Genomic DNA, 15,852 nt, shown 5'->3' with positions numbered 1-15,852 from the left:
TATATATATATATATATATATATATATATATTATATGTAGTGGTTTAGATAAGAGGCATAAAATATTCCTTCTATATATCAGTTAAAGGAAAAGAAATCAATTAAATGGTCTGAGAGTTTCTTGCAAGAATTCCATAGTAAAAGCTTCTAAGTTGCTATTACAAAAAACAGTTTCAGATACTCGAATATCAGCTTTAGACACCAATAATTCTTCCAAAGCTTAGATGATCAGTAACACACTGCAGTGACAATCACTGAGCAAGATGACACATAAGAGGATAACTGGACAATGAGAGCGCCAAACAATTCTGAGTCTTTATTAAAAAAGAAGAATCAAGCAACATACTTTCAGTCTTCTGATGGAAAAGAAAAAAATGCCATAGAATTTTAACTTTCCACTCTAAAATTCTGGATCAATGGTGTTATTTTGTCGACAACTCTGAAGATATGGACCTTCATAAGAGATCTCTTAATTAGTTCAAAGACGCACACATCATGCTTCTCCAGATTCTGAGTGAAAGAAAAGGCTCCCCAACCACCACTTAGGCCGCCGCAGTTGCTACAGCACACATAGGTCACCTTCCACGGCTTCCCATTTTCATCCCATAGAGTAATCCTTTGAGAGATCTTGGGAAGGTGCAATCTTGCAAAAGATGAAGGAACATTCTGCATACCACTTAACATAGTTTAGACTTGAAAGGATTGAGCAGAACCACATAGAAAGAAAACACACATATACATATAAATCATTTTATGAATATCCAAAATCTAAAACCAAGAACAGAAACAAGTGAAACAGACAAAGATCCTCAACTTGCTAGTGTGTATAGACTAGTATAAACAGGAATTAATGACTATGTATTTGCAATGTCATGTCTAAATATACTATAGAACTTAGCATTGAAGAACCTCAGACAGATAGGTGACACTGATATGCACAAGGCCTCTTCCGTCTCTGCAATATGATCAATCCATCCAATCAAACAATATATATGTATATATATATTGAGGTTTTAGAATTAGTTATACAGGAAGTAACATCCAAAAATATGAAAGAGGGAGAAAATTTATGAATGAAAAAGGCAGGCAATGGCTTTCTCGAATTAGTAAAAACAAATTCTTCCAAACATGTGAATTAGTAAAAACAAATTCTCAAATTAGTAAAATTGGAATGTGAAATAGATTAGTATGTGCTTACCAAAAAAAAGCCTGTGTAAACATGAGAGTCATACATAACTACATGAAAAAATGGATTCTTTGATTTGAATGATTTTGCCTTTCGAAGAGCATTATATACTTCCTCTTTTGTGACTGGCCGCCGTTGCGATAACAGAGCTGGCATTTTTTGCACCTTTGCCACAACTACAAGAAATAGAGATGCTAAGGCCCAACAATTTGCTTTACTTATAGCGATAAAACAAGCATAAAGCAACTACAAAGATTTGTACTTTTTAAGAAGAAAATATTACATTCACTTTCTATGAAAAAAGCATGTACCTTCCCCACGTCGACAAACTTCACTCGATTTCAGCAGTCGCAAGCACTTCAAAAGCTCATTTGATTGCTTTGATGGACTGAAACCCGCATGTTTTTTGCTTAATGATTGTGTTCTAGAAGATTGAGAATAAGTACTAGCTTTAGCAACTGCCAACAAAAGATTTAGCTTTCATTAATACCTTGAGTATCAAAGATGAACAGACGGCATAAACAATCACACCTTTTGTAGACAGAACTAGCTGAACAAAATGTATAAATTCGCAATTGGAACTATGTTTTTGTGTGACCACTCTGCGGGTTACATTTAGCCTTATTCACGATTAAACTGTAGCAGATTGAAGACTTCTGCAAAGATATAAGACTCTGGAACTTTTCATCTATGGTACTAGAGGGTAAAGTTACCTCGCTGATTTATTTCTCTTAGAGAACAGATAATTAAGATTCACCAGATCAGTTGTCAATAGTATGAGCTGAAAATATCAAGTTAATCATACAACATATTAATTATAAAAAAGGAACTAAAATATGATATTGTTGGAAGTGGATAGAGAAATGCATAAACTGAGTGCACCAAAGAGAACAAAAGTACAACCTGCTTTAACATGTGGGCCTGTTTTCGATTGTTTGGACTTCAAACTATCAGGATATATGCATGCCTCCTTCAAGGGAGATCCCTGGAAAGTGAGACAGTCAACGCTTCTCATCTTCTTTTTTTCAACAACTGGGACATCACTTGGGTGTAAAACCAGAGGTTTGGAGTCCTGGACTTCCTCCCAGTCGTTGTTCACATCAATGACGGTATCAATGTCCTGCAGGTGAGGCCTATCAATGACAGCTTCCTCCTTGCCATGCATGAACTGACGGACAGTGGCAACATTACCACAGCTAGGCATTGCAAGGAAAGCCACCTCCTTTTCGCATGCAGTGGCATCAAACACCAAAACTGAGAAGCAAGAGCACCCCTCAAGCCTGAACACCAAGAAGTCTCCAATCTCCATGGCATGGTCCACAACAAACTCCTTCCATCCACTCTCAAATCGAAGCCCGTTTGAGCTATCGACCAGCTCCACGTCCCATATCTTGCCACTTGGACCTCTCAAAGAAACCATCCCCAAAGATTCATTCTCCAAGTGTACACGGAAAGCCGGTGGAATTTTCTACAGCAAACAAAACAATTTACTATAATTCAGAACTAGACAACCACAACAGCTATTACAAGAAGCCATAATATCCCAATTATTTGATTGACTGTATGAATCTTTCCCATCATTGAGCACCCTGCATAACAATGTCTTTAGTTAAATCAAGAGCTTTCAAAACTATTTTGTTTGTTACTAAAATCCTATTAGATTTTCCTCTACCTCTCTCTGCACCACCAATATCTGTAGGTCTCCCTTGAACATGTTCATGTCATCTTATATATTCTCCCTCGTTTTTTCTTCAATCAAATTGAAAACTAGTACATTTTTATATATTCAAAGTACTAATTAGGACAGACATATTCATTACCACAAAAGTAAATATTCACACTTCATGCTCAATTAATTAGCTACTTCACCGGGAAAAAGTTATTCATTGATACAACAAATTGCTGGTAGATTGTCTGCAAGGAACTAAACAACCACTGCTGCCTAGTCCACTCGCTGCCCTCGGAAAGAAAACCAGTCGATTCCTTATAAGATTAATACTTGGAAGGAGGACAGAACCAAAAAACAGTACCAGGTGTCGACAACCCTAAGGAAACACCATCATCGTGCTTTGTTAGCTACTCCGACACCAAAGATTTGATCTTTGACGCGAGAGCCGGAGGAGGGGAAGGGAATACCAGGTATTCGGAGCAGAGCTCGGGGAAGAAGACCTTGACGAAGTGGGGGCTCGACCTCGCCATTGGAGTGTACTTCATCACTTCGTTCAACCTTGCTTGACTGCTTGAATCCATGGAGACTTTACTCCTCCTCTTCCTTTTTTATTCCGAAGAATCTAAATGACCCTCAGATCTCCATCCATCGAATGACGCGTGGCACAAACTCGTCAAAGACAATTAGGTGTCGTTGGAGCACTAGTTGCATAATTGTCTCTTGATTGAATCTATGCAGCTGATCCTTTTGAGGATCGCAGTAGACCTGGTGGATTTCTAATCGTTGATCACGTGATGGACGGCTGATTTAGATTGTAACTTCATATAGCGGGATGCCCACAATTCGATTTCGATGCCACGAATTCACGTGAATGACGTCATTCACAATGGTGAGAGAATATATAGAAGGACGAATTTCGGAAAAAAATCCCAACTTTGTTTTTTTTCAGATTATTTCAAACTTTAAAATTTTTTCATAAAATATATTTTGACTATATAAAAAAATTATTTTATCTGACCTTATCCTACATCGTTGCTCGTGACCCTCATACGAGGAAGGAGGATTGTCGAATCCATCGCCTGTCTCGTCTCTTTGTATCACTCATATCATTGCGAATCTTACGAGTTACATCTCTTCTATTCTCGCCCAGGGTATCTATCATTTTACTATTAATAATAATGAAAGTACCTATCTTTTTACTATTAATAATAAATAGTATCGATCATTCCTTTTCCTTTTTCGTTTATTTATAATTAATAATACAAAAAGGGTCAACGATAATAGTGATAGGACTAGAAATGATTATTGAGGTCCAACAAGGACGATTATACTTCGAGTGATGGACGACTATTCGAGACGATCGACACGACTGAGGGGGGGCGATCGATAGGGCAGAGGTGCAATGAAAGGTTTGGTGAAGGTGCGTCCAAGATTGGGCGACAACTGTTGATAAGGGTAGAATGGTTATTAAAAGAATTAAATTGGAGTGCTATGAATTCGCACTATATAGAATTGTCGACGTGGCCTTCCATCTCTGCCAACTGGATTACGTTTCTGCCGAACGACACCAAACATAGAAGAAACACCTCGGGTTGTCGGCCGACTGTGGGACCCATATTTGAGACACACAACATCAAAACAAAAGGTGAAGGCCTCGTCTCACCACCAAGTTCGTCTCCATAACATCCTTCCGCCGCCTTACGCTGCCAACTCGTGCGCAGCCCTCTTCCTCGTCGCCGTATCCTCCGCCCAAAACGCCGGATCGGAGGTCGATGTCCGGGAACCTGATCGCCTTGATCGACCAGTGACTCCGGTGACGCTGAACCTTTCTTTTTCCCCTTCGTCTAATTTTTACATCGTACTGCGAGTGCAATAACAGACCATATGACGCTAATTAGGGTTTGTTGATTTCTAATTGTTTCACTTTTTTCCACGATGGCCAAATGGTCGTGGTAGGAACCCTTACAATGAGACTAAGTAGGTTTAGTGGACGATTCCTTGTTTAGAACGTTGCTTTTCTTTTCTTTTCCCTTTGTTTTGTTTGGATTCAGCAGGTTATTTAACCTTCTTTGTGTCTTTTTTCCCTGTCTAGGGTTTAGCACTTGTTCCACAAGGAAAAGCTTTTTGTAGCCGAAAAAGACGAAGCAGTGAAGATAAAAGAATAAGCTTGCTGAATAACTATCTTGCTTTGTTTCTCCCTGCATTTGTGCCGATGACGACCATCCGCCGGTTCTGCTGCAACGATTTACTTCGTTTCGCATCTGTAAATCTTGACCATCTAACAGAAACCGTAATCTTGCCTCTCTATTACTCATCTTCAATCTTTCACTCTTTGTTCACGTTATGGTTCTTTCGCTCACCTAAATTCCTTGCCTCCCGTTCTGGAATTCAACCAGTTCAACATGTCGTTCTACATGACATACCTGGCACGGTGGCCCGATTACTTTCACGTTGCAGAGGGCCCCGGTAATCATATCATGGGATACAGTAAGTTCTTTATTTCAGATCTATGTTTCTAGTGCCGTTTGACCATCTGGTTGATTGTAGCAGTGTGCTAATGTCCTTGTTTCAGTTATGGGTAAGGTTGAAGGACAAGGTGAATCTTGGCACGGCCATGTAACTGCAGTTACTGTTTCTTCTGAGTACCGTAGACAAAAACTAGCCAAGAAACTTATGCACTTGTTGGAGGATATCAGCGACAAGATGTAGTATTTGTTCTCTTTCTGCCTTTATTGTGTTTATTTATTAGTCATGACTAATTTCTGGGCTTTCTGTTGAAGTGCACGCCTGAATCTTGCAGTTGATTGTCTCATCGCTTATCACATGATTTAATGGAGTTGCCTATATTGAGCACATAGATGTTATTCAAAATCAATTTTGTAATTCTAATTCTATGGTAGTTGCCTCACAAATAACTGAGCTTATGCCTAAAAATAAGTACTTGTTAGGAAAAGTTTTTACATGAATTATTTAATAATAAAATAATGTCTTTCTATGCTCAGTACTTCTTGTATTGCTGTTTCAAATGTTTTACATTTCATACCGATTGTCATAGCAATCAAGTTAATCTTAAAATATTAAAATTTTCTCTTCTTTTTTCATCTTTCTAGATCAATTGAAATTTGACACTTTTCTCGTAGATTACATTTTAAACCACAACCCAATAGATAGATAATCGATAGAATAGCTTAAAAGATTTGTTCTGCTAGTGCAGCTAGCTGTGCCAGTTAGATTTGCATTTGAATGTCATCTTATAGAGTTATTGGGTTCACACTGGAGCCAGCTTAAGCAAAATGACGCGGCAGTTAAAATCCATGGAAGCAGCCAGTCCTCATTTCAAGTCCAATACCAAAATTAATTTTGTTTTCTTATTAAAAAGATATCCCAACTCATTTTTTATTTTTGAATAACTGGATGAAATAGCCCTTGCAAAACTTTACTTGATGGTGACAACCAATCCTGGGATTTTTTTTTCAAGGCAGTCATTTTTTTTTGTGTGCTCGAAATCCTTATCCATCCCTCTTCATGACTTTTTCTAATTTTCTTAATTGCTTCCAACAATTTGATACTCAAAAAGGTTGAACATACCTTTTCCTTGAATATAAGTTATAAAGACATGGTAACAATGAAGTTCCATTAAAAGGTGACTGTCTGACTGGTTCTCTTTTCACTATTGAGTCGAGACACTGGATGTGCTAGTGTAAGTTGAATTGCAACTTTAACAAGTCATTCATGCTCAAGAAATTATTTGGATAAAGAACCTCTCCTGATCCTTTGGGCATGCTGTGGATACTTTGTGAGATGACTTTGTTATGGAAATGTGCAGAACAATGGCCATCAGTTTAATTGATGTAATTGGTCTGCGGTCACATTCATGAATTCATATTCAGCAAGGCAGTTATGCACAAATAGCCAAAACAGGCATAAACATCTTTACCTTAACCCAAGTATTTGAGTTAGGAGGTGTCCCTGCATTTCATTTGCAGTCTTTGACATCAAATGAATGATTAATTTGTCTTCCGTTTCTTAATTATCGTCAATATCTATGAGGTTGTTATTTCCATTATTGTTGATGTATCTATCATCCTTCTTTAAGCCTTTAAAATTTGAAGGTGGTCTGAACAGCTCATGGATGACAAAGTACCAGTAAATCAATTTTCTAAAAGGTGCACTTTGGTGCACGTAGAAATGTTGTAGTCTTTTGCTAAATGATTATACAATATAACCCTTGACAATAAAAATGAATTGACTGATCTTTTTTTTGCTTTAACCCTCTCCTTGGCCTCTCTCTATACCTTAAATTCTGTTAATCATGAGGATGATCATGCTCATGATTGATCAAGTTTGATTTTGTTTGGAAGATGGAAATGGTCAAATTGAATAGTGATTGTCTCTGCTAGATACAGTAACAGGAAACAAATGTGCCTACAGCCAAATTCCAAGCTAATAACAATCTGGTAATTCATAAAGCACTTGTTTCTCAGCTGAGGTTCGTATCATTACTTTCATCAAAGCTGTTTTATGCCTTCAAAATAAAAAAGAAAATTGTCTTCCTATGTTCCAATGGAAACTATTTGATCTTTGAGTAGTTGTTCTTGTGGTTTAACAATTCTGGTTGTAGCAATGCCATAAGTCACACATCGTTGGATTGTGATAGTTTTCCCCTTGTTATTCTGGTGTTTCTTCATGCTAATATATAAAGTTACCTTGTGCAGCGATAAAGCATACTTTGTGGATCTTTTTGTAAGGGCATCCAACATGCCAGCCATGAAAATGTATGAAAAGGTAGGCCTTCTATCACTTCCAGCTTACTTTTGACAAAATAATTTCTGTTTTTTGTCATTCTGTTGTTTGATAGACATCATGACGTTCTCGTGTTCTGATTCGGCAAGTCTAAATGGTGTTTAATGGAATGAAAAAAGCCCTGCTATGTGTTGTTTAAACTTTAACTTAGTATTTCTGTGATGGGGAGCCATTACCATTATGAACGTAAATGAAGGTGATGGTGTGATAAAGAGCAGTAAAGAAGTCCATATTTAGCTGGAAGGAGAGTTATGAGGAATTGATTGCATCGTGTTAGTGGATGACCGCATGAGTGTTTCCTTTGTGAATCTGGAAGGAGCAAAAGTGTGGTTTATTTATTGTAACTGTGATCCATTTTGTTGTAGAATGAAACTATAAACAACCAAATTTCTGTGTTGTTAGGTCACCGACATAACTTTCTTGAGAATGCTAATCTTAACTTAAACCAAATTTCTGTGTTGAATACCTAACCACATTTCTGTGTAGAATCCTAACAACCAATCCTTTTTTAGAAGTATCCCAAATATCATAGGTAGGAAGTAGATAAACTTTTGTTTTTGAATGTGTGTCCAACAAATCCATGGGCATGGGTCTATATGAAAGAATTTTGAAAATTATAGAGACAACCATGATATTAACTTTAAAGGGGCGTACATGAAACTTGTACATATTTTAAAGGATTTGTATATAGCTGCCCTATAAGAATGAGATAGATGTTGGTGTTAGAGTCAACTTGTTTATACTCGTTAAGGAGTTCCATGGTGTATTACTAAACAGTAGTCACTGGCCCTGATTTGATGCTGGATTGGTTAAAACTTCATATCAAATCATTGTTCTCGCTTAGTGGTATCAAATCTCAGTCAAACAAGTTATTTTGATACTCATGATTTCCTGCTTGTGCAGTTGATTATATTTGTGTTCATTTATTATGTTTGTTGACCTTTTTTTTTTCCCTTCTACAGCTTGGATATGTGATATACCGAAGAGTACTACGCTACTATTCCGGGGAAGAAGATGGGTTGGGTAAGTGACTTCATTCAAAACATCAAGTGACAGCATGCTTAGTTATCCAAACAGATCATGATGCTAATTATGTTTCATTTGCTTGCCTGATTTTTCAGATATGCGGAAGGCATTATCTCGTGATGTTGATAAGAAGTCTATTATACCCCTGAAGCGGCCTATCACTCCGGATGAGCTTGAATATGATTAGATTGCTTTTGTAAGTCCTGCAACTGATTAGGTGATTATGCGCAAATTGTTGGTATCTTTTAGTGTTAAGCAAAACATCAATTTGATGTCTTGGATGATAATATTTATGTGAAAACTGTTGTGTTGATCAGATAGCATTGGATTATGCTATTCCTACGAAGGACACCTTGTCTATGTGGCTGTTAAGGACGCTGGTTTGGGACAGTCAGAACAAATTTGTTGAATTTTGTTGAAATATACACCATATTCATTTAGCTCCTCCATCTCCGAACCTTTTCATTTGAGGGTATACTTCTTTATGATGCAGTAGTAATTTGTGAGCTAATTGATGTCTGATGCAATAGTAATTTGCATTGCCATGGAAATCGATTTGGAATAAGCTGATTCTGAAAACACCGATAGGCCAATACAGAAAACAGTTCTTTTTTTTTCCTGTAATGTTATTCTGAATCCGTTTATCACGTCTAACCTAAACCAAACATTGTGTTCTACAAGCCAATTGTACGCTTGCTTGGAGAAGGCAAGCTACCATTGTTGTGAGTTCTCTGTACGATGCTGTCGTAGCAACAAGAATGAATAAACATGGGTTAATTACATATTTATCATTTAGTCATCTTAGTATTTTGATTTTTAAAATTAAAAAAAATTAAATTAAAATTATTATAATTATGAAAGTGAAATATTTAATTTTATTTATTCTAATACCATCGGTAAAGATATAACATGTGCTAGCATGAAAATAATAGATAAAAAGATAATTTTATAATTTTAGTTATGTTTTTTTTTCTTAGTCAATTGTTATTGTGGTGGCAAACAACAACATCACTCGGGACTCAGTAGCTGTTGTGGTTATGGTCGACAAGAACGACACTGGGATGTCCTTGGAGATAGGCCGAGTGAAGTTAAGGAAGTTCTACAACTTCTTGTAAGGGGAGGAGGAGAAAGATGAGAGAGAGCAACAACGAGAAGTGAGAGAAAGGGAGAGGAGGACGAGGACAATGGTTGTGTCAATACAGATGTAGAGCGACGTCGTTTGCTATGCATATGCGACTTTTGCTCTATATCGCCTTGTATCCGTGTTGGCGCTAACGCAGATGCAAAGTAGTGCTCATCCTTCTTCCTTCTTTTGCTGCTCCGCATCTGCGTAAGTGCTAATGCAGATGCATAGCAATGCATATTAGAAGTCGTAGATGCCAACGCAAATGTCAATGCTCTTCATCTCATCGGCATCACTCTGCATCTGTGTCAGCACCGACATAGATACAAGGCGATGCAAAGCAGAAGCCACTGATGTAGATGTCGACGCGCTGCATCTGCATCGGTGTCAATCTGTATTTGCATCAACGCCGACACAAATGCAGAGCGGTGAAAGAGGAAAGAAGGATGAGGGATTAGGAAAGGGGGGAAGAAGGATGAGCACTGTTATGCATCTATGTCGACGTCACGCATATGTAGGCCGATGTAAAGCAAAAGTCACAAATATCAATGTAGATGACGACGTTGTGCATCCATGTCGGTGTCGATGCATATGCAAGGTGATGTAAAGCAAAAGTTGCAAACGCTAACGCTCTATATTTGCATCGACGCTGACACAAATACAAAGTAACGTAAGGGGAAAGAAAGATGAGGGAATAAGGAAGGGGGGAAGAAGGTTGACACAAATGCAAGATAATGTAGAGCAGAAGCCACATATGCCAATGCAGATGTCGATGCAGACGCTGCTCAGCATTTGTGTCGGTGCCAACATAGATGCAGGACGATATAGAGTAGAAGACACAGATGTTGATGCTCTGGATTTGCGTCAACATCGCTCAACATCTACATTGGTGATGCAAAGCAAAAGCCCACAAATGTCGACGTAGATGCCGACTCTCTGCATCTGCATCAGTGTCGCACTGCATCTATGTCAACACAACCATTGTTCTCGTCCTCTCCCTCCTCCTTTGCCTCATCTCCTATTGTCACTCTCCCTCCTCTTTCTCCTCTGGCATCACTTTGCATCTATGTTAGCATCGCGCTGCTCTGCATTTGTGTTGATGGGACGCGAGGCTTTTGCCTCACCTCTCGTTAACGCGGTTGTAAAGCGACATCGACGCAAATGACTCACTTGAGATGTTAAAATTATCTTTTTGTCCATCATTTTTGTATCATTCCTGTATGCGTTGTTACGTGTTATATCTTCCATCAATATAATGATAATGCTAGAGTAAATGAGATTAAATATTTTACTTCAATAACAATAAGAATTTTAATATAAATTTTATAAGTTAAGGATCAAAATACCAAAAAGTCAAACTATAAAAGATTATCTACGAGCGATCAAACTATAAAACTAACGACCAAAGCTATGACAGCAACTACTTACCAAGTCTAATTCAATGAAGCCATATGTCCTCGCAAGATCACATATGAACCATCGAACAAATAAACGACGACAAACGAGTGCCGGCCGTGTGCATTACCATATTTAAAAGAAGATTGTTTATTCTTGATCATGGTCAATATTTATTTATCTATTTCAACTCAAAAGTCATATAAAATATATAATATAAAGGTATTCTCAATATTTTTAACATCACAAACGAATTACTACATATCGTTAAGTAAGTTTAGTATATATATATATATATATATATATATATATATATATATATATATATATATGTCAATTGATGGATGCAATTTTGTCAATGTCTTTCTCTAGATGGCCAAGTATTTGTCTCACCAACAACAGTGCTTAAAAGGTCCAACGGATAATCGTAGAAAAACCTCCCCAAGATATTGCCACGCTTGACAGATTCTAACGCCAAATGTCAACCATTTCCTTTGCTTTCGAGATTAATTGTCCAACAACATAATAAGAAACCTAATTCCAAATGCTATAAGAAGAAGAACACAACCGTAAAATCCAATCACTAGTTGCCAATTATATAGCTCCAAATCGACATCCCCTTAACTACCTCTATAAGCCCCTCTCACCCAATCTCCACCTTCCGCAGTTGCAAGAAACAGTGTTGGGTCGACAATGGAGTCGACCCCTTCCATTCTCTTCTTCCTCGTCTTTGTCGTCATCGTCAACGTCATCTCCCTGGTTTCCTCCTCCGACGCGGCCCCCCTGATCGAGATCAACGTGTGGCCGAAGCCCATCTCTGTGTCGTGGTCCGGCCCCGCCGCCATCGCCGTCCCCCTCTCCCCTTCCTTCCGCGTCCTCAATCCATACAGCGAACACCCTTACCTCTGCGCCGCCGCCGCCCGCTACACCCGGCTCCTCCTGCTCGAGCGCTACCGCCCCCTCCGCCCGCCTCACCTCAACCTCTCCTCGTCCGCGCCCCCGCTCAGCTCCCTCGCCCTCTCCGTTGTCGACCCCTCCGCCCCCCTCCGCCACGGAGTCGACGAGTCCTACACCCTCTCGATCACCGCGAATGGCTCGTCCACGGTCGCCGAGCTCTCCGCCGCTACCCCCTGGGGCGCGATGCGCGGCCTCGAGACCCTGTCCCAGCTCGCCTGGGGCAACCCGCCCGCAGTCGCTGCCGGTATTCGCATCGAAGACCGCCCCCTCTTCCCCCACCGAGGCCTCCTTCTCGACACCTCCCGCAACTTCTACCCCGTCCGCGACATCCTCCGCACCATTCGCGCAATGAGCCACAACAAGCTCAACGTCTTCCACTGGCACATCACGGACTCCCAGTCCTTCCCCCTCCTCCTCCCCTCCGCGCCCCAGCTCGCCCTCCGCGGCTCCTACGGACCCGACATGCGCTACACTCCTGCCGACGTCCGCCGCGTCGTCCGCTACGCCATGAACCGTGGCATCCGCGTGATCCCCGAGATCGACGCCCCCGGTGGGCGATCCATCCCCCGCTTGACGTTTGTTGTTATGCTTGCAAGAAGGCAATGACTGCATTTGGACTAATGGAATGTTTGTATGCGCACGCACAGGACACACGGCGTCGTGGGCGGAGGCTTACCCGGAGATCGTGACGTGCGCGAACAAGTTCTGGTCGCCGCCCGACGGTCCGGCGCTAGCGGCAGAGCCTGGCACGGGGCAGCTCAACCCGCTCGAGCCGGAAACGTACGAGGTAGTCCGCGACGTGCTCCGAGGAGTGGCCTCCCTCTTCCCGGACCCCTTCCTCCACGCAGGGGCGGACGAGGTGAACCCGGCGTGCTGGGAGCAGGACCCGGCCATCAGACGGTTCCTAGCCGGCGGCGGCACCCACGACCAGCTCCTTGAGATGTTCGTCAACGCCACCCGCCCCTTCATCGTGTCCGCCCTCAACCGCACCGTCGTCTACTGGGAGGACGTCCTCCTGGGCTCTACCGTGAAGGTGGTGTCCCCAGGGCTGCTGCCGCCGGAGACCACCGTGCTCCAGACCTGGAACAACGGGCCCAACAACACCAAGCGGCTCACGGCCGCCGGGTACCGCGTGATCGTCTCGTCGTCGGACTTCTACTACCTGGATTGCGGCTTCGGGGGCTGGGTGGGGAACGACAGCCGATACGACCGGCAGACGGGGGACGAGCCGGGGCGACCATTCAACTACGCGGGCGGGGACGGCGGGTCGTGGTGCGCGCCCTTCAAGTCGTGGCAGCGGGTGTACGACTACGACATCACTCACGGGCTAAGCGCAGCAGAGGCGGCGCTGGTGCTGGGTGGGGAGGTGGCGCTGTGGTCGGAGCAGGCGGACGGGGCGGTGATGGACGGACGGCTGTGGCCGAGGGCAGCGGCGATGGCGGAGGCGCTGTGGTCGGGGAACCGTGACGGCGACGGGAGGAAGCGGTACGCGGAGGCAACGGACCGGCTCCACGAGTGGCGGCAGCGGATGGTGAGGAGGGGGATCGCGGCGGAGCCCATCCAGCCCTTGTGGTGCGTCATGCACCCGAGCATGTGCAACATGGTTCAGTAGTTGACGAAGCCGTGATCACCTGACCGGGCTCGTTGCCTCTACATGCCTGTCGATTTTACTTATTACTCCAGATAAAAATAAATTTGTATTTCTCACGAACTACCATATATATATATATATATATATATATATATATATATATATATATATATATATATATATATATATATATCATTCACAGGAAATTTACTTCTAAATATGATTCCTGCTGGCTAGTTTGAGTTAAAATATATAAAAATACAAAACACGTATAATATTTTTAATATTCTTAACATCAATAAAGATGTATGTTTGGAAAGAAACGAAGCGGTAAAGCATACTAAACAGTCGTATTCATAGGAAGATACAACCTTTCCTGCGCTCATCATCATTTCCCACAAAATACATAATATCAAAAATCACAACTAATGTCTCTTTTTTACGATGACCTGCAGAAGAGTTCTCACAGAAACACATATTATGATACAAGTATGCACGTTGCACAACCAAATCCATTCTATAGCAAACCTAATCAGATAATTCTTGACTGAAACATGAATACTGGAAACTAAAATGTGTCATCAGCACAGCTCGGGCTAATTCTGAATGTTTGTAACTCAAAATGAAAAGATGATTCACATTTGAAAGTGAAAAAACAAAAGTGATTTGTGAAGCAACAAGAGATATAGTTATGATCCTAATTTGCAACAACAAATACTTCCAAAAAGAGTCTTACTATCAATTGGACGGATAGCAAGTCAAAAACAATTTTATTCTGCAGATACTCCCTACTGAGCCATCCTATAAATCCTGATTGTGACAACAACTATTGCTTAAAATTGACCTGATTGACCCAACAAGTTCAATTAAAGAGAACCACGATTACCAACTTCATATTCTTCTACAAAATTTCTGAAGGTAGCAGCAATACACTATCAATAGGTTTACATCAATAGCAGGCTTCAAATCAAGTTTCACAGAAACATCAAAACTTGGTAAGGCACCATAAGATACAGTATTCATAAGGAAATTAAAAATCAAATCGTATATATAATAAATACGACAATGTTTGACACACATTGATTGCAAGAACTAGTCATATAACATGATTCATGATAAGCACATCTACCTCGTTCATCAATGGGAATTTCTTTTAACATAATATGTCAAGAATATAGAGAAAGCAACAAGAAATTTTCGTAAATGAAGACCATTCCACTAATACAAAAATTATGCAAAACAATCTATCTAATAATTAACATCTACAAAAGACTGTTTTCTCAAGAAATATTCATGACCTATGTCCTAAGCATCTTCATAGCATTTTAGTTGCATAAGTTTACTAATTATTTAAGTATTAAGAACTTAGATGAAATATCTTATGCATACTGTACAAGTATCATATACAAAATATCTCGATATGAATACAGCTAGCAATATGAGGTGCTTTGTAACTTTGGAGTCAACTCCTTATTTGTAAAGTCAAGCCAATTACAAAAAGATAGTCAAACTAAAAGAACCTTAGAAGTAGTATCCTAAAAAAGGCTTACAGCTTCAGGTTGCCTTTGACATATAGTCCAACTCCAATTGCGATATCCGCATTAAAGTTAGCCGTCTTTGTTGGTCAAGGATACTCGTCAAAAAGCAAGATGGAAAGAGGCAAATAGGAAACTGGACAAATTGTACCAACAACTCCAGTTGTCCCAAATTACAAATGGTTGCCTTTCGTGCACTTCAATCTTTGAGACAAAATTTCATTTTAGGCAATTTTTAAGGTCAATCAGAAGAAGAAAAGGAAAAAAATTTCTACAGACAATAGGATTCAAATGACATAATCCACCTGAACAATTCCAATAACAATGACCAGCCATAATATTCCAACTACTTGGGACTTTTTCCTGCAATCAATCTCTATGTAGGACAATATCACTAATCAAATTAAGAGCAATCACATCTACCAATTTCAAAGGGAGAATCAACTGATCATAGAGTTTTTTTTTCCTCTCAGTTAATACCTGGATGTAATTCCTCTCCCAACCGGTTCAAGGAAACTGCTATTACCATAGCATATACATCCAGAAACCCTCAAGTGCCAAATGCTT

The 15,852-nt window shown here is 40.4% G+C and overlaps 3 protein-coding genes across 4 annotated transcripts; 2 read left to right on the top strand and 1 right to left on the bottom strand.

Annotated features, from left to right (window-relative positions):
• Nucleotides 1-290: 290 nt before the first annotated feature.
• Nucleotides 291-3,430, bottom strand: LOC103976074 (B3 domain-containing protein Os11g0197600). Of its 2 annotated transcripts, none has more exons than XM_009391259.3 (5): nt 3,323-3,430; nt 2,090-2,654; nt 1,498-1,644; nt 1,199-1,362; nt 291-666 (listed from the first exon to the last, which is right to left on the bottom strand). In XM_009391259.3, the coding sequence occupies exons 1-5, from the start codon at nt 3,398-3,400 to the stop codon at nt 388-390; spliced, it is 1,233 nt and encodes a 410-aa protein (XP_009389534.2). In that variant the 5' UTR covers nt 3,401-3,430; the 3' UTR covers nt 291-387. The 2 variants fall into 2 exon arrangements, with proteins under 2 accessions (XP_009389534.2, XP_064995494.1); XM_065139422.1 differs by having other exon boundaries at nt 3,217-3,392.
• Nucleotides 3,431-4,509: 1,079 nt separating this feature from the next.
• On the top strand, nt 4,510-9,124 carry LOC103976075 (N-terminal acetyltransferase B complex catalytic subunit NAA20). The gene is made up of 7 exons (XM_009391261.3): nt 4,510-4,668; nt 4,948-5,145; nt 5,252-5,342; nt 5,428-5,560; nt 7,571-7,640; nt 8,621-8,681; nt 8,780-9,124. Exons 2-7 carry the CDS (start codon nt 5,068-5,070, stop codon nt 8,869-8,871), a joined length of 525 nt encoding a protein of 174 aa, XP_009389536.1. The 5' UTR covers nt 4,510-4,668; nt 4,948-5,067; the 3' UTR covers nt 8,872-9,124.
• Nucleotides 9,125-11,780: 2,656 nt separating this feature from the next.
• On the top strand, nt 11,781-13,866 carry LOC103976076 (beta-hexosaminidase 2). Its single transcript, XM_009391262.3, has 2 exons — nt 11,781-12,709; nt 12,807-13,866. The coding sequence occupies exons 1-2, from the start codon at nt 11,896-11,898 to the stop codon at nt 13,769-13,771; spliced, it is 1,779 nt and encodes a 592-aa protein (XP_009389537.2). The 5' UTR covers nt 11,781-11,895; the 3' UTR covers nt 13,772-13,866.
• Nucleotides 13,867-15,852: the final 1,986 nt, after the last annotated feature.

Source organism: Musa acuminata, chromosome BXJ3-2, assembly GCF_036884655.1.
Source record: "Musa acuminata AAA Group cultivar baxijiao chromosome BXJ3-2, Cavendish_Baxijiao_AAA, whole genome shotgun sequence".
Classification (NCBI taxonomy): Eukaryota; Viridiplantae; Streptophyta; class Magnoliopsida; order Zingiberales; family Musaceae; genus Musa; species Musa acuminata.
The sequence above is the reverse complement of the archived record's forward strand: the minus strand, read 5'-3'. Positions and strand labels throughout refer to the sequence as shown.